We start from the raw sequence: 22,773 nt of genomic DNA, 5'->3' as shown, positions 1-22,773 counted from the left end.
TGCCTCAGTATTATGCTGTGTTTAACTTGACTTAGGTGGAGAAGGAATTGTAGTTCCCAGATTTCATAGCAAACATAGCAAGTCTTCCATTCTAAGGCTGAAAATCTGTGTCAGATGTGTCCACCAGATTAAGGAGGTGCTTACACCTCCCTCCACATTCTCTAAAAGGGCTCACAGACATACAAAAAAAGAAATTCTTACCATAAGTGAAGTTCTGTTTTGTTTGTCCTTTTTTTTTTTATTATTATTTTTTTTAATTAAAATATTTCACTTTGCTCAAGCTGAGACCATCTAAGCTTTTTCCAAGATGCAGAACCATTATATAAGTATCTGGTCTGTTGCTGTGCTTACTTTACTGAAGCCTTTTTTCCGCCTTCACCTTTTTTACAAAGGGTTATCAAGCCTCTCACTCTTTTACTCAAGACTAACTATAATCTGCTCTACAAAAGGTACAAAAGGCCAAATTTTGCAGGGAAGTGTGAGAGTTTCTCCTGCGCAGCTCTCCTTGATGATTGGCTTGGACAGTCTAGAGGAGCAGAAACAAAGCCCACAATGCGTAATGACACTTCAGTGCTTGATTGAGAACAAATATCATATACTCCACTTGCTGACTATATTTGGATGAAAAGCTCACTGTGACTCCAAACAGTTCCAAGATTTTTTTCTCCATAAAGTGACTATCACCATGCCGTTAACTGACACTGAAGGACTGGAATGTGTCAAGTGGGCCATGATCCCAGTGCATGTGTAAGTGGCATACAGAATACTGAATCACTGAGAGAAAACAATTAATTGGTTTTATTTAGAACTCCGGATGTACTTTTAGATGTTTCTTATCCATGCCAGCCAGTAGTTGTGTTCACTGGATTCACAAAATAGCTGTGACTGGTGCAGAAAAAGGCTAACTGTGCATTACAGATGGGTTCTCCAAAGTTGGACCTGCTGTGGTTGTACAAGGAATGTAACCCTGATGCTTGAACGCCTTCAAACTAAACCTGAAACAGTTCTGTGACTAGTGTTAGGATACATCTGGTTTAGCCACCTGCATTTGAAGATCCTGTAGGAATGCAAGGACCAGGTTCAGGTTTTGGCTAAGCAAATCTAAGTTAGAAAGCTTTGAGGGGATATTGTCTTTCGCTAGGTATGTAAATTGGGAATATACTTGATGAACCAAAAGCGAGTAAATGCTAAGGAATGACCTCATCTGTTTGGATCCACATGGATGGTACATTTGGCACCATGAATTACTCTGAATTTTGGACATCTGCCTTGTTTAACCTCAGCCAATAGTAAAATTCTGTATCAACACCACATTGTGCTAATGGAGTGACTGAATATTTTGCATCTTTTTGGTTCACTTGATGTTATGCTTATTCATATAACCTCAGAACCACCTTTGACATGTTTCAGAAATGAATCTAGAGCATTGAGGCCCTCTTAGAACCTTGTTGAGAGGGGCCAAGTACTTTGATAAGACAGGCTTATCATACTCTTAGAAGTTCACATCTAAAAGGCCTCCATTGCATCTCAGGCAAACTTTACATGGCTATGAAAGTGTTTCAGGCACTTTCTCTCCTCATTGTGATCATACATGTATTACATCCCTACCCTGCGACAACAGCAGTTACATGCTGACTATTTAACCAGAATTTACTCAGAAGCAGGCTCCCACAGTTGCCCAATTTGAGCAAGTCCTGAGCTGCACAGCTACATTGTGCACTGTACCTGAAAGAAATGCTGAGTACCCACTGTTTCCTCAGAGGACAGATTTCTAAAACTATAAGAAGTATTAGCAATAGAAGCATGAAGAACTTAATTAAAAGTATAGAGCTCAGACAGCAAGAGTGGAAATCCAAGCTGCACGAAAAACAGGAAAGCTTTGGGATTTCAGCATGCATCTTTTGGCCTTAGGCTGCTGGCCACGCAGCCCAGACTGCCTATTTTACTGGATCAACCACAAAGGTTTCGTTACTCTATTTGATCTGAGAATACAGTTTTGGCCACTAACCAACTCGTCACTTGGCAGCTATGGATGTTCAGAAAGCTGCATTTGAATGGCCACCTCCAACTTTCAGCTGAGCAACTGGACAGCAACAGCTATCACCTTAGCATACAGCTGTGTAAGCTGTGGGTTAGAAATGGTGCAAGTTCAGAGCACAACAGTGATTGTCAACTACTTAGATCAGGCAATGCAAGGGAAGTGGAAAAATCCCACACTAGTTTAAAATTCCCACTGAAACATTACTAGTGGGCATTACTGTGCAATCCACCACTTGGCTTGCCCAGAGGAACTGGTTATAGTAGCCAGTCCCTAGAAGTTATTTCTACATTACTAAATTAATCTCTTTTCTGCTTTATACTCCCACATTCCTGCAGAATTGTGTCTCATTCCCCATTTTTTGATAGAACAGTGATATGAAGCTCTGTACACCATCAGATAGACCACTTGGTTTGACTCAGTACCTGAAGCTGTTATAAGAGCCGTATACTTTGGTGCGTGCCTACAACACTGACAAAGAAAACAAGTATAATTTATTCATAAACTTCAGATATCTGCAGATGGCATATGGCTCAGTGGTCTGTGCACTAGTCTAACACAAAAAGATATACTTACCTTTTCACCTTTAACTCCACTGCAATCACATTTGGATAACGATGTACATCCATGGCAAGCCTTTAAAGACATAAGAAAAGACTAAATGTCAATCACTGTAAGACCAAAAAGCAAGTCTACAATACTACTGCAAAAGATATCCTAAAACATAAGCCTACAATGTTTGTCATCTAGACCTTATACATGTGTTCAAAAATAGTCTATTGGAATTTTGACCACCTCTTTTAATAGACACGCTTCAACTCATTACAGTTTTATTGGCAATTTTACAGATTTTTAAATCTATGCTTAAGCACATTTTATTCTAGGGCTAGGTACAACCCAACACCTATAGCCTGAGCACTGAGTGTCCATTTATGGCTCCCACCAGTAGATGTCAGGTTTTGAACAAGAGTTTAACCAAGCTTAAAGCTTATGAGTTTATTTATAGTAGTTATTGGCAAGATACTTACTACCCAATTCGTTCTTTCTCCCACAGCTCAGTTATTGAGAAGTTTTTTTTAAAAAAAAAAAACTAGATTTTATCTAGTTGCATTCACTCTCCACCAAGAATGACAAGCCAGCTAACACGTTCCCTCACATGTGGGCACATGCTGATACTAAGGGGGTCAGAGGAAGGAGATACAGAAACTCAATTCACAAAGATGATGCAAATCAGGTAACTCTATTTGCTCAGTTTAAACTCTCCCCCACTCAACATATGATACTCATTACAATTCCTTGCTGATTTCAGAAGTGAACTGTTTAAAGAAGAGATATTTCTGGAATAAATGAGACTTTGTAAAATACCTGTACATAATACACAGACAATTGTCAAGCCTCTTTCAGTGAAAAAGATAAGCAATGTTAGATGATACACTACCCAACATACTTTAGGACTTAACTTGTTCTGAGGACATGTGCAGCATTATTCTAACCAAGATGATGGCACAAACACTGGAAGTTTGAAAAGCTGAGGGTGTGGGGTCCCCCCACCCCAAGTAACCCCTGCAAAGAACAGTACGTACAGAGAAAGTTTCAGGCAGGCAGGAGAGCAGCCGGTTTGTCAGTTCTCAAGTATACCCACGCTAACTCGAGCCTTCATTATCCCAGAGACATGACCCATCACCTACCTGGCATTAGCAATGTCCTGGCTCTTAGCCTAAACACATTACCAAGCATCAGAAGGAAAGCACCCAAGTAGCTTAATTCACCTGGAGCTACACAAACCCTGGATAAACCAGCTGGGGGCAAAAGGCAGAGCTTTAAGTTTTAAGTGGGCAGTAGTTCTACCCAGCACAACTAGGACATATCTCCACACCTTTCATTTAGCTTTTGTAATCAGTTTCTTGATTTGACATACATGAAAACTCAAAATTCTCAGTTATCAGGGAGTTACTGAGCTATTTCCTAAAGTGAAGTTGAACCTTCCTGGACAGTTTAGGTTTTCAATGATCAGACCAAAGTCCTGAGTAACCTGGCCTGACCTCAGAGCTGACCCTGCTTGAAGCAGGGTGTTTGGCCAGATGCCCTTCTGAAGTCCCCCTGCAACCCAAGTTACTCCATGAATTCCATATCCAATCCTTTTCACTTTCAGAAGCGTATTTAAAAAAGACAAGATCCTTTTGAATCAGTTTTAGGATTAATCTCGTTAATAAAGCTTCATTTAAAAGGGATTAACCTTAGTTACATGTAATATTCCCGTGCCTCACAGTACAAGAGTAACCCAAAGAGCAAGTTACCTGTCTCGCCATGCCATGCAGCAGTGAGTTTCCCTGCACAAGGAAGACCTTTGTGGTGAAGCGTGCCCTCCAAATCTCACTGAGTTCGCTAAGGTACAATCTGTACCCATCCCCTCTTATCCTATACAGGGTGAGAGGAGCCTGGCTCCATCTTTATTATAACCTAAGAAATGAAAAAGCCAAAAGATTCCCCTTCTCCCCTTAAGCTTTATTCTGATCTGGTGGGGGGAAGTCTAACACACCCTGGGTTCCACCCTCTCAAATCTGGGCATCCCAAAATGAAGCAAAGCCCCAAGCTTTAAGTCAGCTTGTTTATGGTCAGGGACTTGTGCTGATTTTCATTCTTTACAGAGCTGACAAAGCATTTTTCTTGTGTATGTTGGTAATAAGTAATGGTGGATATGATGCCAAAAGATTAAAGTGCACCCTTCCCAAAATTGTGCCCTTAAAAACAGCTTTTTACTAGGACGGGTCTTCCTATATAGGATACTTTAAAGAGTGCTTTTTTCCCTTATCTCATTTTTAGCTTAAAGAAAAAGTGTTCTGTGTTAATCACCATAGCTCCTACCACAAGACTTTCTTCCTTTTCTTAAAATAGACATCCCTGTGACTGTCTTCCAAAGTCATTTGTATATTCAGGCTGGATTCAGACACTGGACAGCCACTTAACTTAGACAATTCGCCCACCCCAAAGAGTCAAGTGTACTCACTGAGCACTTTTTGACAGATTGTTTTGCATACTCGGTTCAGATGTTTTCCCCGCAGGAAGGGAACGCGGTCTTTCCCAAACAGAAGTAAGGGGAGCTGAAAACAGCCTGTAGTCAGAAAGTTCTCTCCAAATGCTCGCTACAGTCAAACAATGGGAGTTTTTGGCTTAAATCCTGGGACAATCTATTCGCCCGCAAGCTTATCAAGCAACATTCCCTCAGCAGAGTCACTTATCTTGCTGTACAGAAGCAGTAGCCGGACAGATTGTGGTTTTTATTCTGCAGTAACTTCTATCCCCACCACATTAACGTTTCTGAACTAAGCAGTTTGAAGAGAAAGCCCTAGGAATTCATACACTATCAAGATCAGTTCATGCCACTTATGGGTCATACAGCAATCTAACAAAAACCAAGTTCAACATCTCAGCACAGTCAAAAACCAAGAAGCTTAATGACCTATTCTAAATACAAGCTTGCTTCTTGTTTAGACTTTTCAGTAATCTCAAGGTCTTTTTTTTTTTTTTTTTTTTTTTTTACTTGGGAAAGCAGGCACAAGAATTGTGCTACAGGAGAACACAAACTGTGTAACAAGCCAGCACAAGTCTGAAAGCCACTCTGCAGCCACAGGCAAGAGACCTGATATCACAGATTTCATTCTGTATCTCACGTTAATGCAAAAATGAATCAAATCCAGGCTCCGTGCTATGCACAGTAGCGACTACATTTCAAGCACAGAAAGCCTACATTAAAATCAAGATTTAGATGGCCGCTGCCAGTAGTTTGCCCTCAGTAACAGCTTCATTATCAGAACGAGTGACTGTTAGCTAGCTTGCTGTGTTTTCAAACATAACAAATTGACTTCAAGCCTCAGTGGAGCTCCTGGAACTCCAAGCTGCACTTGGTACATTTGTGACAGGTTCAGGAAACTGAACAAGGCCCCTGTGGCTTCGGTACTAGCTCAAATCCTAGCTCTGGTCAGTAGGATGCAGCGTAGACCTTATGCAACAGGAAAGCTAAGATATTGGATGGAATAATGAATTGTGGCTTGATCATAAAGATTTGATCGTATAAGCTCCATGACCATTAAAATCTTTTAGTTTTCAACTACAGGAGGATGGACAACAAATGGATACAGCTTGTCAGACAGACTGCAACTTCTTAGATCTGCTTCTTGCCTACTGTGTGCCCGCTGACAACCCCTCCTGTACCTGTGAGGATGAACTCACTATCATTGCCATTTCCTTTGCTGTGACTTTTGCATAGCAGGACACAATCAAGGGCTCTAATTAATCTATTCAAGTTGAGCTAATCCTTTCATTGGATTTTCCTGACAGCTTCTCCCCCATTGAACTAGTGTGTAGACAGCAAGCTCTTTTCATTAGGGCATAAAAGGAGGGATGGTATTGGTTTTCTAGTCAAAGGATAATTCTTCCAGAACAAGCTCAGTCTTTTGTGTCTTACGTGGACTGAAAAAAATTGCTTTATGCCACCAACAGAACTGTTTTTTTATTTTTTGGTTTGTTTTCCAGTTTGAAGAGGTACACATTTGAAATCAAAGTCACTTCTTACTCTTGGCCACACGTTTGTAACAGTTTGCTCACTGGAATGAATAAACCTAAGTTATCAAGATTTGTTTTGGCTGGAAAACTGCCTTGAGCATTAGGCACATTCCCCTCTTCTCATCAAGCCCAGAGATGTCAGTTACAAGACAATTTCAGCCTCCCCACTCCCTCCCCACCTCCCAGCTGCCATTCACAACCATATAAACAAACAAAACACACACAAGACAGATGATGCTATTCCTGGAGAGATCTGCAACTTGGGACTTCCTAAACCTGTGAAGGGAAAGGCAAATTGTTTTTATGGACTACTAAGAACAAGTTAATAAAAGTTATAGAGGGCTGCTCGATGGCTTCAGATAGATTACCCTGATTTTACACGAGGCAGAATCGAAGTAACAACAGTTAGTCAACACATTAGTAACAACTACTGAGGCAGATAGATGGGAGGTGTAACTGTGCTTTGGGAGTGATTCACCATTACAGCCACGCAGCTGCAGGGCAGTAAGGTACTTGGCAGCAGGGGGAGGAAGGGGGTGTAGAGGGAAAAAATAACCTAAAAAACCCACAAGCTGAAGAACGCATCAGTATCTAAATAACACATTAGCACTTGGCCATTGTTATTTAACAAGAATTTAATGCTCTTTCTACTGTAAAAGTCAGATATAGGGAGAGATGCTAGTTGTTTGACAGAACTTGAAATTTACACATCAGAAGTTGATAATGAATAGAAGGTGTAACTTCTTACAGAAGCAGTTAGTGAATGGAGGTGGTGTCTTTGTAAACAATTACAGGTGTTCTGAAATAATCAAAACTGCTTACAAATGATTTCTCAATCCATAGCTCAAGCAGCTAGAGAAGAGAAAGAAACAAAGCCCAGGCTCAGCATTTATAAGCTGAGCAATTCCTCAGCTCCTTTCCATCCCCCTTATGTATTCTTTTATCACAAATGAGTTTCCTGTGCGATAAGCTCTTCCATTTCTCAAAGAGCACAGCCACGTTACTTTACCTCCCTAGCACCACAGTTTATACCAACAGCCTGCGTGGTTTCTGGACAGCTCAGTTCTGGTGGTGGCAAGAGGTCAAGGAGGAATCAAACTGATACTGGGTATCCACTGGTGTGAAACGCTGCTGTGGCCTGCAATGCACTAAGATTTCCTTCCTGATTTCAAGGAGCACTGAGCTTCAGCACGAGGCATCTGTGGGGATTAACGTGCACAAACCAGCTTCACAAACAGATGTTGTCCTGAAGGGAACCGTGCAGTTACTTGACACCACTATGTCGTAAGCCACCTTGACAGGTGAGAAGAGTGCCCTCCAGCAGGGAAAAGATGCACACAAGTCACTGAAATCAAGTTCTGCCTAGGAGAAATTGGCCAAAATTCTCCATTTCAAAAAGTCTGACACATACTTAGATCACAGGAGCTTAACTGAGCTGTGGAACAATGCTCCAGTTTGTGAAGGAGCAGAGAGCAAGCAGCAAAAGCTAAACAGTTGATAGACACTCAAGCCAGACTGCGCAGCAGTTGCAGTTCATCTCCTGTAATTGCATGTTCGCACAGTTGTTTTTTTCTAATGACCTCTCGAGAATTTACTTGAATGCTTATGCTTAAGTCTGTAGTTTGGTTTTACCAAGACTCATTTACGGGAACGGCCAAAGGAAGAACCAGTCACAAAACCACTCAAAAGCAATTCAGCTCCAAGGGCTCCCTCCCATGCAGGGCACACACCCGTGGACTGTCTCCCATAACTGCTCTTGAACATGAAAATCACAGCTCTTTCCACACCTGCAACAAAGCACAGGAATAACAGAAGCACTTGGGCCAGGCTGGTGTGGTTGAGCCATTCTGCTACCTGCAGCAGGCTGAACTGCAGAGCTGCTCAGGGAATGAAGTAGTGTTCTTGAAAGATGTAGTCTCAGCCTCAAGATGGACACATTGATGACCAAATACTTCAGGCTTGATGCTTCCCCTTCCTTCCAAGCGCTGTAAAAAGCACTTGTTATGTGTCACAGTCCCGCTTTTATTATTAACAGTCTCAGATTTAGGTCTCTCCCTTCAATATTTGCCAGCACCACATGACTAGCCGTTAGTTTGCAGTGAAACTGCAAACTGATCAGGCAGTAAGAATTAAAAACAGTACTACTTGCTTTAGAGAGGAAAGCAAAGAAAAAGAGCTGACTGAAACACTGCCTTGTGTTCTGATAGTCGTGTCAAGCCACTAAGCCCAGAGCCAGAAGAACGAAAGGTACATCAAACCCCTCGAGTGCTCCCTCAGCATGCATTGTGCCCACAACATTTTTTGTAGCTGAAGAGGAACAGGAGCTGGGAGAAACAGTGGAAGTATTAATTTGGCTAAAATCTATGGTTTTGAGATCTTCTAGTCACAATTGACTACATCTGTCTCTAGATCACATATATGGGGAAAATACACTCATTTCCTGGCACTGCTACAACACCAGGCTAGCTCGGGCACACACAGCTGGCATGGCCAAGGCTCAGTTTGACAGCATCCTGCAGCTCATGGAACTACTGCAGTAACTGCTTATCCCCAAAGTCAGTCCCAGCTGCTCATCACCTGCCCTTGGCCACAATTTAAAGTTGGTAAAAGCTATTTTCACTTGTGGAAGCCCTGTTCCTAGAAGGAAGCTTCTATGCAATGGGACAAATCCTGCATCTCCTGCAGTTCTTCCAGCTGCTCCAGTGCCTAAACACCGTTATTACCCTCTGCACCGAGGCACGGCAGCTTCCCCAGACAGGAACATCAGAATGTTTTAACACTGGAAAAAAAAAAGGGAGCATAAATATTTGTACTTTATCAATACCAAGACTAATTGATTAAAAATGGTGAAGTCAACATATAAAAAAGCACATTACAAACATCTTTGCCCTATGAGAAAGGCTCCCATACTTACCCTGCTGTATCCATGCAAAAGTTCCAAATTCAATTATTTATACCTCTATTTACATGGGCAAAGAAACTCAGCCTTGACATTCCACACAAAGATTAAGCTTAATTTTGGTGGTGGTCCTGAAGAACATATACTCACATCTGTTAGCTTGCCAAGATCTGTGTAACAAAACACCTGCACAGTTATCTAGCTAAGGATTTACTGCTCAGCCAGGTCAAAGATTTCACCATTTATCTTCAGCAAGTTGAGCTTTCCTTTCACTTGCCTGGACATGAATATAACTGAGAAACAAAAGGGTTTGTGGGGATTTGACAAGTAGAATTAAAGCAGCTTTTGTGAGTTCTAATTATGATTTCCACATACATGCTCTTTAGGTTTAACAAGAGTACAAGTCTGCAGATCTCACAGATCTGAGTGCTTAACCATCAAGTCAGCCATGGCAGCACAACACCTCACAGTTCCAGAACTCAGCTGGCCACTCTTTTTTTTTTCACTGAAGTATTGTCTTTATAAGCAACAACATTTCTAAAGCAAAACTGATTTCAAAGTGTATCATTACATACTTTTAAGTAATCATTTTCCTCATTTTGCCTACCTAACGATAGTAAGAGAATATGCATCCTGATCTAAAATGCAAGTCAAAGCACATGTTTACAGAAGTTCTTGACCAGCTTTTTACTTAAATTAAGGGAACTTCTGAAGCATAACTGAACCCATTACACCTTGAGGCACCATCTTTCTTTGAAGTCTGCACAATACAGTATCTGTTCAAACTTGCAGACCAGGTTCTTAGCTGTAGTAGCCATAGCTCTGGCCACTGAGACTGAAAACAGTCAGAAATCATGACAAAGGCAGGTTAAACAGATTGAGATGTCGAACTGATTACAACCCTCTTTTCTCCTCTTAAGAGGCAATATTAGGTTTACTATTTAGACACCTGAACACTTATATTGTCTTTGCTGCTTTTAAAGCAGTAGTGACATGTAAGGATTGCCACCGCAAAAAGCCACCACCAATTTACAGACTCAGCCTTTTTACTGAATTCAAGCCCAAAGCTTGTATAACTTCCATCACACCCCAAATTGTAATTATTTGCCCATGAAGACTTTTTCCATGTAAAGGAGACTTCCCTGCAAGCACCACACTCCCCTCCCTTTCCTGGAAGCTCCTAAGGACAGCTCAGAGAAGAGATCTAGAGAATCACTCACCTGCAGATTTGGGCTGGTCAAGTGACCTGCCGCACAGCAGCAGCTGCTGCTGCACGAGAGACTCGGTCAGCAAACACGCTGAGTAGGAGCAGGCTGTCCCAGTGCCTGAACTGCTGAGCACGGCTAGAATCAGACAAACAGGGGAATGATTCCTCTCCAGCAAGCTGCAGAAGGATGCAAGTCAGCAGGGGAAAGCTTACACAGAAACAATCCTTACCCTTCCAGAAGTTAGGGCTTTCCACCTCCCTTTTTTAAACAAAAAAATGTGAAAGCAATGGGCAAATGTGCACAGAGGTTATCCCCCAGGAGCAGGGGGCACTGCAATCTGTAAACCAGTGTTTGGTTCCTGAACCCAGACCAGGACAGAAAGCGAGCGGGGCACGCGGTCAGCTCCCAGACCTTGCTCCATTTCTCCACACTTAGCTCTAAGAGGAGGAAAGCCGAGAACTCCCCAGGTGCAAACCCTTCAAGCAGAGTTTGAACAGCCGGCCCTCACAACTCACAGTAGCTCATTCTCATTTTCTAAAAGAAAATAAAAGAAAATGATAGTTGCCACCCTGCTTTAATGAGTGCTGCCAGACTTGCACTCAACTGTAGGCAAAGAAAAGCATCCGGACAGTTCTCACCGCTTCTCAGAACTCGGATTTCTGGGGCCTGTAAGACTTACAGAGCAAGCGGGCTTCAGTGCAGCGTGTTCACCGGGTGGGACACACAGAAAGTAAAATAATCACATCAAGCTTCACTGCCCATCTCACAAACATTTCAAATGTGAGACTGAAGACACCTGAAAAGCCAAGTACTTGTACTTCTGTCCTTATGAACTCAACTCTCCAAACACCCCAACCCTGCTGTAAGAATTTGTGAAAGTGTCCTTATGTGGCTGCTCAGGTTAAGTACCGCCTTTATGCTGCCACCCGGAGATGCGCTGCTGTGTTTCGATTTGACAAGTACACAGCTGGTAAAAAGAGTGCAAGCGGAGAGAAATTAAGACAGAACACAAACTAGCAGATGGTCTTTTCTACCCACTTTGCCTTCAAGTACATGAGCCCACAGATGCCGTACCCATTTCCTTGCTCAGCAGGCACTGCAGCACCTGCCCAAACCTCTGAACAGAGGGGTTGGGTAGAGAAACACCTTAAACAAAGCAGCTCTTCAGCTTTCAGTTTCGCAATAGGAGATTTTGGGAAGGGGCGGATGACATACCTCCTCTGTAGGCAGCCCACACTTTGCTACTTCTGATTTCAGTTCTAAATGCTCAACTCTGATTCTGTTCTTTCCTGGAAGCAATTTAAAAGACATTGGAACCAACCAAAAAAAGATCCTAACAGCTGCTTTAAATTCATTGCCTTTGTTTTTACTCTATACCACACATACAAGGAAACGTTTTTTCCATGAATACACTGGAAATAAGTCCTTGATGACAGCTCCACAGCTAAGACTTCAAGAAATAAAAACTTGCACTGAGGTTGCACCTTTACATACTGGGAAAGTCTGAGCATGAACATGCACGATGTGGGGAAACAGCCACAGTACGCAAGAGATGAAGTCAGGACTGCATTTCTGTTGGCTTAGTTTACCATATATTGATGTGAACATTAAAAACTCACATCAAAGCACCCTCTGGCTTATATGCAGACCATAACCAAACTCCTTAAACATGTACACTGCAGTGTAGGGGACTAGTTTCATTTAGCATGCCTTCATCTTCGCCTGTCCAGTTACGCGTTTCTGCAGCTAACTCTAGCACTGAGACACCTGACATTCAGACAGCAGCAGCATACAGTAAGCCACTTTGCTTTCCAGGAAGTCTCAGTTTTATTTGAATTTTACATACATGCCTCTAATCACTAGCCTCTAGAGGCTTCCTGATTTTTTCCAGATGCAAATAAAGAGTGCCATATGGCACCCATTACAGGTTAAGATTTACTAGTCATTTAGGACCTTTCCCAAGTGACAGGTGTTAGATGTTTCCACTTTCTATAACCACGTCCAAATGTAACACAAACCTCGGGCTAACTGTCAGCCAGGCTGTAAGCCTCACCTGCCCGCGAGCCAAGTATTACAGCCACAGCGCCGCCCGCTCCGGCAGCACGTCTCTAATCCTTTCCTGGGTAAGGAAACGGAATAAAGACACAGGCTCCAGACTAACTCCTCAGAACACGTCCTACTCCTCACCTTTGTCTACACAACACGCAACAGAGGAAGCTTCAGTCCCTTAGTAGAAGTCACTCATTTGACACTGACAACTGCACCTTCATGTGGTGTGCACATGAAGCAGACCACCCGTGAACAGCACTCCACTTCTTCCTCCGAGAAAGGAGACAAAATAGAACAGCAGCTCAGATGAATCTAACAATCTCTCTGTGGTCTATTTTGAAACGACAGAAAGCACTAAATTAATACCCAAGATTAAGCAAGTGTATGTGTTGAAAAGAATAGAGGCTGTGCACAGCAATATTGTGTTGAGATGTTATCTGAAGCAGTACACACCCTCTTCACTGTCAGAACAAGACCTAACTCACTTGGAGCTTGGTAGATGTCTGGGGATTTTTTTTGCCATTCTTTCAGTTCTTGGACCAAGTATCATAGCTCCAAGGTTCTTCTAGTTAGAGCTGTTTCATCATTTGTTTATGCCTGTAGCATCAGCATACCCCATGTATGCATTTTAATACCTAAAGCTAAGTGTGGTCAGTGCTTTCTTTGTATTGCTAAATACAGATAGAAACTATCCTCCAGCCTCAAGTAATCGAAGTTGGAAAATGTATGTGACTCTGGAGAAGGCCAATTTAGACAAGGAAGCAATGAATACAAAGCAATTGTCCTAACCATCTCCAAGTCACTCCCCAAAAGAAAAGAGCATCAGGAGCTGGTGAGCTGGGAGACCCCTTTCTTCTATCCATATGGCTTCAGACATCCCTAAAGCTGCTAACAATTGGAGACCAAGATGCCTGTTCAGGAACTTGCTTGTGTACCTTCAGCAGATGAGCAGTAGGATACTCTAGGCCCAGTGTTTGGCTACCTGCTAATGAGAGCTTGGGGTCTCCTTAGAGCAGCTGTCAATTGATCACTTCCCAGAGAAGACGATCAAACTGTACCCTGCTGTGAAAGAGCAAGCTTACAGTGATACAGAGATCACAATGGCAGTATTCTCCCAGAGCATTTAGCAGGGACAAAGGAAAAGTGGGGCTGACTGTATTTTATTGCCTTTAAAGTGCTAGAAGAGACAGCTGCAGGCTAGTGCTAATAGCCAGTCTACCTAGGACACACCATCTTGGAATTAGATACTCAGACTTGATTAGCAGTGGATTTCATTCCCTTACACGTGGGAATTTACATCTAGAGGCTGCACGTTACATTATCACGGGAATCGCTACCTTTGGTTTGCGCTGATCATCCCTGAACAGCAAGCATGCCCTAGGAATTCAATTGCACTTGTCAAAGGCTTGCTACTTTCAAAAAATTGAACCCATGCCAAAAAATGAGCTAAAAGGACCACAGATAAGATCTTTACAAAAGGCCTTGAAAATCAACAAGTTTTTCGAAGTATTAACATGGTATCTGTAGTAAAAAAGGCAAAATAAATCTGATCAGTGCTGGAAGGGGGTGGGAGGGAAGGCAGAAGGAGGGAAATGCACCTTAGATTTTTATTTCAAACAGCTGCTGATGTTTAAGCCTTCATAATAATTTCTGCTGTATTTTGGCTCTACTCTTCCCCTACCTCCCACTGCCAACAGTGAACAAGATCATTTTGTAACAATGATATATTCATCCAAAGAGATTCAATCAAAAAGATTTTAGTGAAGTATGATGAGTGTGTACCGAATGAACTAGTTTTAATAAAAACAAATTAAAAAGTATTACTCAAAAATTCCTTTTTTTGAAACACTTTGAGGGATACCACCCACAAAAACTTAGGAATAAAGTGCTACTTTCAGCGGATGCTGTATAAATAGTTTAGCACTACTTATCTGGGGAAAAGAAGTCTTCAGTAGTAAAGTTAAGCTCCTCCTTGCTTTGGCAATTACATTATTATTGCTTTCTCATCAGTTTTGTTCCCAGTCGCTCTGGAGGTTGCTGGGAGGCAGGTTGACAACACGCAGCTCAGAGTACCTGGTTAAGACGATCCTCTGACCCAGCCTGAGGAAGTCAGTAGGCTCTCTTCTGTGCAATGCTGCATTAAAGTACTGTCAGTTTTACCAAAGAGAGGGTAGCCAAGGAGAGAACCCACATTCTCCCTACAGTAACTGAACTGAGGATGTCCATTCATAAGAAGTAGCCCTCAACTCAAGCCTTACTAAAACTCAAGATGCAGCTTGACCTGAATCTGGGGAGGAACGAGCAGCCGCCCCTGGCATCTGCACACATTCCAACCCAGTCAGTCACTTTCTCGAAGGGAAAGTGTTCCCCGAGGCACCCTGTTTTAGGGAGTGCACCAACTCCTACAAGTGCTATTTGGAGCTGGATGTACTCCAAGAAAATAACCTGCTGTGAGTTTGTGATCTATGTTCTGCATCCTGCAGTGACTGGTAGGTTAATTGCAAGCACTACTGAGTGTTTCCAGAAAGTTTTAACTGTATTCCTGCAGGAAGCAAGGTTTGGAAGATACTTTTACAGTGTTCTTTTAGTTTGCAGCCACAAAAGAATAAATGGAGAACTTCAAAGACAGCCCCTGCTTTGAGCAAGACGTCATCTCTCCTAGCCTCCAGAGCAGCAGGATTATACTTCCAGTCTGAGTTTTTCTTTTATTCTAGAATAAATGACAAGCTTGGCATTTTAGTTTTTTTTATTATTTTATTTTCTTCTCTACATCAAAGTATTCCAAGAGTTAAATCCCACAACATTTTGTGTGCTTACACTCTACTGTCAAGACCAGAGATAGTAAAGGTAGTGGAGGTCCCTAGCTCTGCAGAGCCAAGTGAAGCACAGAATTGGGACTAAAAGCTACCAAAGCTACAACTGCAACTCACATTCACATACATCAGCTACCTCAGACATTCGATCACTACCAGTCACCACAGTATGAAACAAAACAAAAGGCTCCATTTGAAGAGAGACAAAAAGCTAGAGAAGATGTTTGTCCAACGATGACAGCCTTTTGACTTCACATACAGGTCTGGATGGGAGTTTTCTCAGGAGGAAGCACCACCATGTTTTGAGACAAGTAATTTCAGCTTCTTATGCATTGTGTTTGGTGATCAATGAAAAGTGATGTTCACGTTGCTGTTCTGTAGCTGTGACTCAAGTATAACAAAATGCTGTGACTGGAGATTTTTCCCCCCAGACTTCATTATCTGTTTATAATGATTAGCTTTCAGAAATCAGTCTTTGTACTTTAAGCCTCCACCTTCTGTGTTGGTCTTGTCCTCTGAGCCTCTTAACTGACAATAACACAGTATTTGGTTCGTTTCACCTGAAAACTTCAGAAGTGGCCTCTGGTACACTTCTGAACAAAATCAAAGAGCTTCCTCCTTGCAGTTTCAAATACCAAGTCTATTAACACATGCCTTTTTGCCATTAAGATGGAAAAGTCACTGAAACCCTTAAGTGAAGCTTAGGACAATACACCCATGGCCATTAAGTGTCTTATTGATGTTAAGCACATTTGCTTAGCCTGTCAATTAATAATTCATCAATTAAAGAGAAACAGTACCTGTCTGATTACTCTTACTCGTAGGTACAGTACGCTGCTGTTCCAAAAATAGACACGTTCTGGGCATGACTAGACCTGTCAACAAGCCTCTCCTCATTCAAACCTAAAGTTAAGGAATTTATTTTCGATGTTCTACATTTCAACGTTCACTTTGAATACAAAAACACACGATTGAAACTTTTCTCATCCATTTCATCATCTCCCCATTTTTTCCTCCATATTGTGATTCAGTATATAACTCTTAAAGAATAAAAAAAGTTAAGGAATGGCTTTGCAGAAACCTTAAGGTTCTGTTGGGTGTGATACACAGTGACTGGATGCAGAGATATGAGTAGTCAAATACAGTGAATAAGCAAATAGTGAAAAATAGTGAAAAAGCTTCCTTTTCCTTGAGTACCTTTGTCTTTTAAAGTTCGAAATATGAGAGTTTTTCTTAGACTAATTCAGAAAAAGTATTTTCTGAGTCACTTTATATCCGAATGCCAGCTGCGAGCCATTTAGTCTTTCAGAAAGGACAGCTTCTGCTGTCATCCTGTGTAACATGACGGTTCAGAATAAACTGAACCACGAAAATCACTGCTCCATAAAAAGGATTCACTTTAAAAGGTTTTTAAACTCAGAACATAAGCTCCTTCACCCAAGTATCATTCTGCAGGGGCACTTTATAGGAAATTGTGTGTTCTGGGGGATGACAGCCCATCTAGCCTTGCCTGCAGGTCACATTAAGCTTCACCTAAAGCAATGAAAACTACTTGTGGTTTCTAGTAACTGCTACTTCAGTTCATGGTGTATAAAGGGCGAAGTTCTTTGCCCAGGGTGCTCATTTAATTCTTCCCTATAGGACACCTGTAGGATTTCAGTGCATAAGTCTGGAAGGTTTCTGGAGAGTGTGGAAGCTAGCTTCCTGACGCAGCTGGTTAGTGAGCCTGCCAGGGGAGGTGCCCCGCTGGACCTTCTGTTCACAAACAGAGAAGGAGTGGTGGGAGATGTGGTGGTCGGGATCTGTCTTGGGCAGAGCGACCATGAAATGGTGGAGTTCTATATTCTTGGCGAAGTCAGGAGGGGGACCAGTAAAACTGCTGTCTTAGACTTCTGGAGGGCAGAGTTTATGATGCTCAGGACACTGGTTGGCAGAGTCCCTTGGAAGGCAGTTCTGAAGGGCAGAGGAGTCCAGGAAGGCTGGGCACACCTCAGGAAGGAAATCTTAAAAGCTCAGGAGCAGTCTGTCCCCATGTGCCCAAAGACCAGCCAGCGTGGAAAAAGACCGGCCTGGCTGAACAGAGAACTGTGGCTAGAGCTTAGGGAGAAAAAAAAAAAAAAAAAGAAAAAAAAAGAGGGTTTATGATCTTTAGAAAAGAGGGCAGGCCACTCAGAACGATTATAAGGATGTTGTAAGGATGTGTAGGACAAAATTAGAAAGGCCAAAGCTCATCTGGAGCTCAGTCTGGCTACTGCCGTTAAAGATAACAAAAAGCATTTTTATAAATACATCAACACAAAAAGGAGGACTAAGGAGAATCTCCATCCTTTAATGGATGTAGGGGGAAACTTAGTTACAAGAGATGAGGAAAAGGCGGAGGTGCTCAATGCCTTCTTTGCCTATCTTTAGTGAAAGACTGCAAGAGCAGTTGTTCTCTGGATACACAGTACCCTGAGCTGGTGGAAGGGAATGGGGAGCAGAATGTGGCCCTCACTATCCACGAAGAAATGGTTGGCGACCTGCTACAGCACTTGGGTGTACGCAAGTCAATGGGGCCGGATGGGATCCACCCAAGGGTACTGAGAGAACTGGCAGAGGAGCTGGCCAAGCTGCTTACCATCATTTATCAGCAGTCCTGGCTATCGGGGGAGGTCCCAGTTGACTGGTGGCTAGCAAACGTGACGCCCATCTACAAAAAGGGCCAGAGGGCAGACCCGGGGAACTACAGGCCTGTCAGTTTGACCTCAGTGCCAGGGAAACTCATGGAGATCCTCTTGAGAGTCATCATGCAGCACTTGCAGGGCAAGCAGGCGATCAGGCCCAGTCAGCATGGGTTTATGAAAGGCAGGTCCTGCTTGACGAACCTGATCTCCTTCTATGACAAAGTGACACGCTGGGTGGATGAGGGAAAGGCTGTGGATGTGGTCTACCTTGACTTCAGCAAGGCATTTGACACCGTTTCCCACAGCATTCTCCTCAAGAAACTGGCTGCTCTTGACTTGGACTGGTGCACGCTTCGTTGGGTTAGAAAATGGCTGGGTAGCCAGGCCCAAAGAGTCGTGGTAAATGGAGTCAAGTCCAGTTGGAGGCCGGTTACTAGTGGCGTCCCCCAGGGCTCAGTACTGGGGCCAGTCCTCTTTAATATCTTTATCGATGATCTGGATGAGGGCATTGAGTGCACCCTCAGTATGTTTGCAGATGACACCAAGCTATGCGCATGTGTCGATCTGCTCGAGGGTATGAAGGCTCTGCAGGAGGATCTGGATAGGCTGCACCAATGGGCTGAGGTCAACTGCATGAAGTTCAACAAGGTCAAGTGCCGGGTCCTGCACCTGGGGCGCAATAACCCCAAGCAGAGCTACAGGCTGGGAGATGAGTGGTTGGAGAGCTGCCAGGCAGAGAAGGACCTGGGAGTGATGGTGGACAGTTGGCTGAATATGAGCCAGCAGTGTGCTCAGGTGGCCAAGAAGGCCAACGGCATCCTGGCTTGTATCAGAAACAGCGTGGCCAGCAGGGCTAGGGAGGTGATCGTCCCCCTGTACTCGGCTCTGGTGAGGCCGCACCTCGAGTACTGTGTTCAGTTTTGGGCCCCTCGCTACAAGAAGGACATCGAGGTGCTTGAGCGGGTCCAGAGAAGGGCAATGAAGCTGGTGAGGGGCCTGGAGAACAAGCCCTACGAGGAGCAGTTGAGGGAGCTGGGCTTGTTCAGCCTGGAGAAGAGGAGGCTCAGGGGCGACCTTATTGCTCTCTGCAGGTACCTTAAAGGAGGCTGTAGGAAGGTGGGGGTTGGTCTGTTCTCCCATAGGCTAAAGTTGCACCAGGGGAGGTTTAGGTTGGATGTTAGGAAGAACTTCTTTACTGAGAGGGTTGTTAGGCATTGGGATGGGCTGCCCAGGGAAGAGGTGGAGTCACCATCCCTGGAGGTCTTTAAAAGACGTTTAGATGTAGAGCTCAGTGATATGGTTAGTGTTAGATCAGAGGTTGGACTAGGTGGTCTTGGAGGTCTCTTCCAACCTAGGTAATTCTGTGAAAGATTCTGAAGAATCAATACTGTATTTAGTAAATGCATATTGGTACCATACAGTGTTATTCATAAACTGTCATATTTATTCCTCAATGACAGAATGTTAGCCTTCTTTGCTAAACAGGTGAAGCTAAAAAAAAAAATCAAATGCAAGTTCAACTTCCTTAAGTTTGAGAGTTATATAGTAACAAATGTTATTTTTTCCACCCAAAATGTGGGAGTTCAGGAGAGATTAAGGACCAGAAGGGAAGAGTAATAAAGTTATTCTGAAAAAAAAAAAAAAAAAAAGGGTCAAAAAGTTTACAGTACATCCAGAGTACTGGAGTAATAATGAAGTTCAGTATGAATTATCAATAAATCATCACTCCTGAGTTGCCTAGTTTGATTAGAAAACATAGGGAGAAGGGTATGTCTGCCAGGAAAACAGCATTTAGAATAGAGGTGAAGTGACTGTACATTACTTGGGTATGAACTCAGAGCTTTCCCACACATGGAGATGAGAAATAGTGCCAGAAAGTGTTTAATATAAAGTTAATTTGTTTTAGCAACAGGTAGCTATTAAAACAGTATGACCCACAAGTCCATGGCTGGATGAAGAAATCCATCTGGCTCTGGTCTCCTTTTAAGGATTCCTGGATTCCAAGAAAACACATTTGCATTACATTTTATACTAGCATGCAAATTAAGAAGCAGAAGTGACTTCCTTCTAGGTTAAGGCACAGAAGAAGAGTAACCTCCTGGAGTAAGAACAGCACAGAGAAGATGGCATCAGGGGGTGGGGAAAAGAATTGCTAGCCTCAGGCACAAGAGGCTAACAAAACCACTTACCCATCCCACACGTGAGTTCGAGACTTTTAATCAAGCAGAGTAACAGCACAGTAAAAGGGCGGCCTTCCAAGAAGTACTTCCAGAAGTACAATCGTGAAAGAAGCATAGTGAAAGAATAGTGAAGGAAGCAGAGGCAAATGGTTATTCCAGGCACCGTATCAAAGAACTGAAACATTAGTTTCACTCAAAAGCAATCACTGTTATCAAGTGCTAAGTGGTAAGTTTCTAAGTTCCCCTTACAACTCAAAACTTAAGGAAATTTGTCTTATTTCCTTCTGTTTGAGGAACACTGCAAGTTGCACTTCAGTATATTAAAAACGCAACACACCAATGCATATTGCCAGTGCACGTGCTTACATATAAGAAGTCTAATTTCTGTTGAGACTGTGCTACAAGATGAAGAGAAGGCTTTGACTTCACAGTCATATAACTACCAGTTACAGATAGCACATGGTGAATGCAAGTTATGAAACGTAAAGCACAGCACCTCTGATATCATCTACAAATTTCCTCCCTTCCACTCAATGCTGCCAATGCTCTCAGGTGTTTCAAGTACCTGAAAGAGTAGGTAGAAACAGGAGTCAGTCAGTCACAAACAAGAATATCAACACTGGGGGTTTTCTTCAAGCCTCATTGCCTTTTTCTCAGTACAAATGTTGGCACGTTGCTTCACTATCACTCCAGTTGCTACATAAAGCCCAGTTTTATGCTCACAAATGAAGGTTCTTTTATACTCGTCTAGTGCAGTAACTGTGCAAGAAGCGAGTTTGACTAACTGAAAATTAAGTTAGAAAGGAAGGTCTGTGCAGATCAGTTTTCTGTGTTCAATTTTCTGTGTTTTCTAAAAATATGGTATAGCTTTGGAGGGACTCAACAGCCACTTATCTCAGCAGTCCTGAGAGCACTCTGGGCTGAGAGACCTGTCCAGTTTCACCTTTCCCATAAGCTGCCCTACAGCCCCAAGCACTTACACAAAGCCTTTCCACAACAGCCCCGCTACCTGCCCAGCAGGCAACCAGGACCATCTTCCCTTAACGTGGGAGCAAGAGCCCCCCAGGGACCCGTCAGCCTGCCAGCTGACACCAGAGCCAGTAAGGTGATGATACCTACCATAAATACATCTCCAAATACAATACAAAAGAGGTAGAAAAAGCAGGAGTTAATAAAAGATGGAAAGAGATGAAAGCTTCATTTGGTATCAGTGAAGTATTTGGAAAAACACTAAGGATTTTCTTGCAGATTCGTTTGGTATACTACCATGTGCACACATCTCAGTTCTAAGTAAGGGCTGTCCAAGTCTAGTTTCACAAAGCATCTTAATTCCCCAGGAAGCACTACAGCATAAGTAATCTTCCTGTAAATTAATGGGGCGATTTAAAAGCAAGATTCACCATGATAACAGCTAAGGTCAGTACTGGAATAAACAGGTTTTTCCCAATATGTTCAAGACATTTCAGCACAGAGCCATAACAGATGTTTAGGGCATTTCAGCACAGAGCCTTACCAAAGGCAGACAATTGGAAAAAAAAAAAAAAAAAAAAAGGACTTACTAGGCTGTTTTCAGCTGAGCTTCATTTATCTCAAGGAAAGCTAAGACAATGGCAAGTAGGGTTTCCAGCAGAGCTGCAGTAGCAGAGCTTATCTAGCATACATGGGGCCATGTTTGACCACAGGAGAGGAGTTCTACAGGTTTAACCATATGCCTCAAAGAAAAAAAAATCATTTTGTAGACAGCTCTTTGACTAAACACTTGTCTAAGCGCTGTACGTAGATGGCTTTTACAGTGCCAGGAGAGGGAACATTGAAATTCAGCTCTGTCAATTTAATTCCTTAGAGAGATTAGGTAAAAGAAACAAAATGCTGATGAGACTAAACTATTTTCTTTCCCCTCCAAGTGGGAGAAGGAGACAAGAAGAGAAACCCAACCACAGAAGTTGGAGCTGCAATAACTGAGCCTTAAAGGGTATCACTGAAGTCCGCTCAAATCCATAGCTTTAGAGTCCCTTTCTTCCTGATTCCTAAAACAGGCTTCAGGTTAAAAATACTATTAATATTACTGCTACAATTTTTTTCCTCTTGTTACATTATAGCAAAGTAACATATATACACATACACTGGGCAAGACACCCTCTGCAAAAGGAAACTTGTACTTTGAAAACAGAATACAAATTGCAGTTTTCAATGCTGCCATGCTGACAGCAAGAGATGGCTTTCTAACCAAAACACAGCAGCAGCTACCTGCACTAGAAGTAGACATGAAACCTCCTACTTACAATTGCATACAGTTAGAGTTAATTCTTGACTACAGGATGCACAAGTCTTAAAGCAGGCTTCAGAGCACGGCTTTACTC

The 22,773-nt window shown here is 42.7% G+C and overlaps 1 protein-coding gene across 1 annotated transcript in view; it reads right to left on the bottom strand.

Annotated features, from left to right (window-relative positions):
* Positions 1-22,773, bottom strand: part of COL4A5 (collagen type IV alpha 5 chain) — a 90,535-nt gene that overhangs the window by 63,130 nt on the left and 4,632 nt on the right. The window contains exon 2 of the mRNA XM_027465432.3: positions 2,615-2,674. Coding sequence (XP_027321233.1) covers positions 2,615-2,674 — 60 coding nt within the window. The remainder of the gene's footprint in view (positions 1-2,614; positions 2,675-22,773) is intronic.

Source organism: Anas platyrhynchos, chromosome 10 (assembly GCF_047663525.1).
Source record: "Anas platyrhynchos isolate ZD024472 breed Pekin duck chromosome 10, IASCAAS_PekinDuck_T2T, whole genome shotgun sequence".
NCBI classification, from domain to species: domain Eukaryota; kingdom Metazoa; phylum Chordata; class Aves; order Anseriformes; family Anatidae; genus Anas; species Anas platyrhynchos.
Note: the sequence above shows the minus strand (reverse complement) of the source record. Positions and strands in the feature narration are given on the sequence as shown.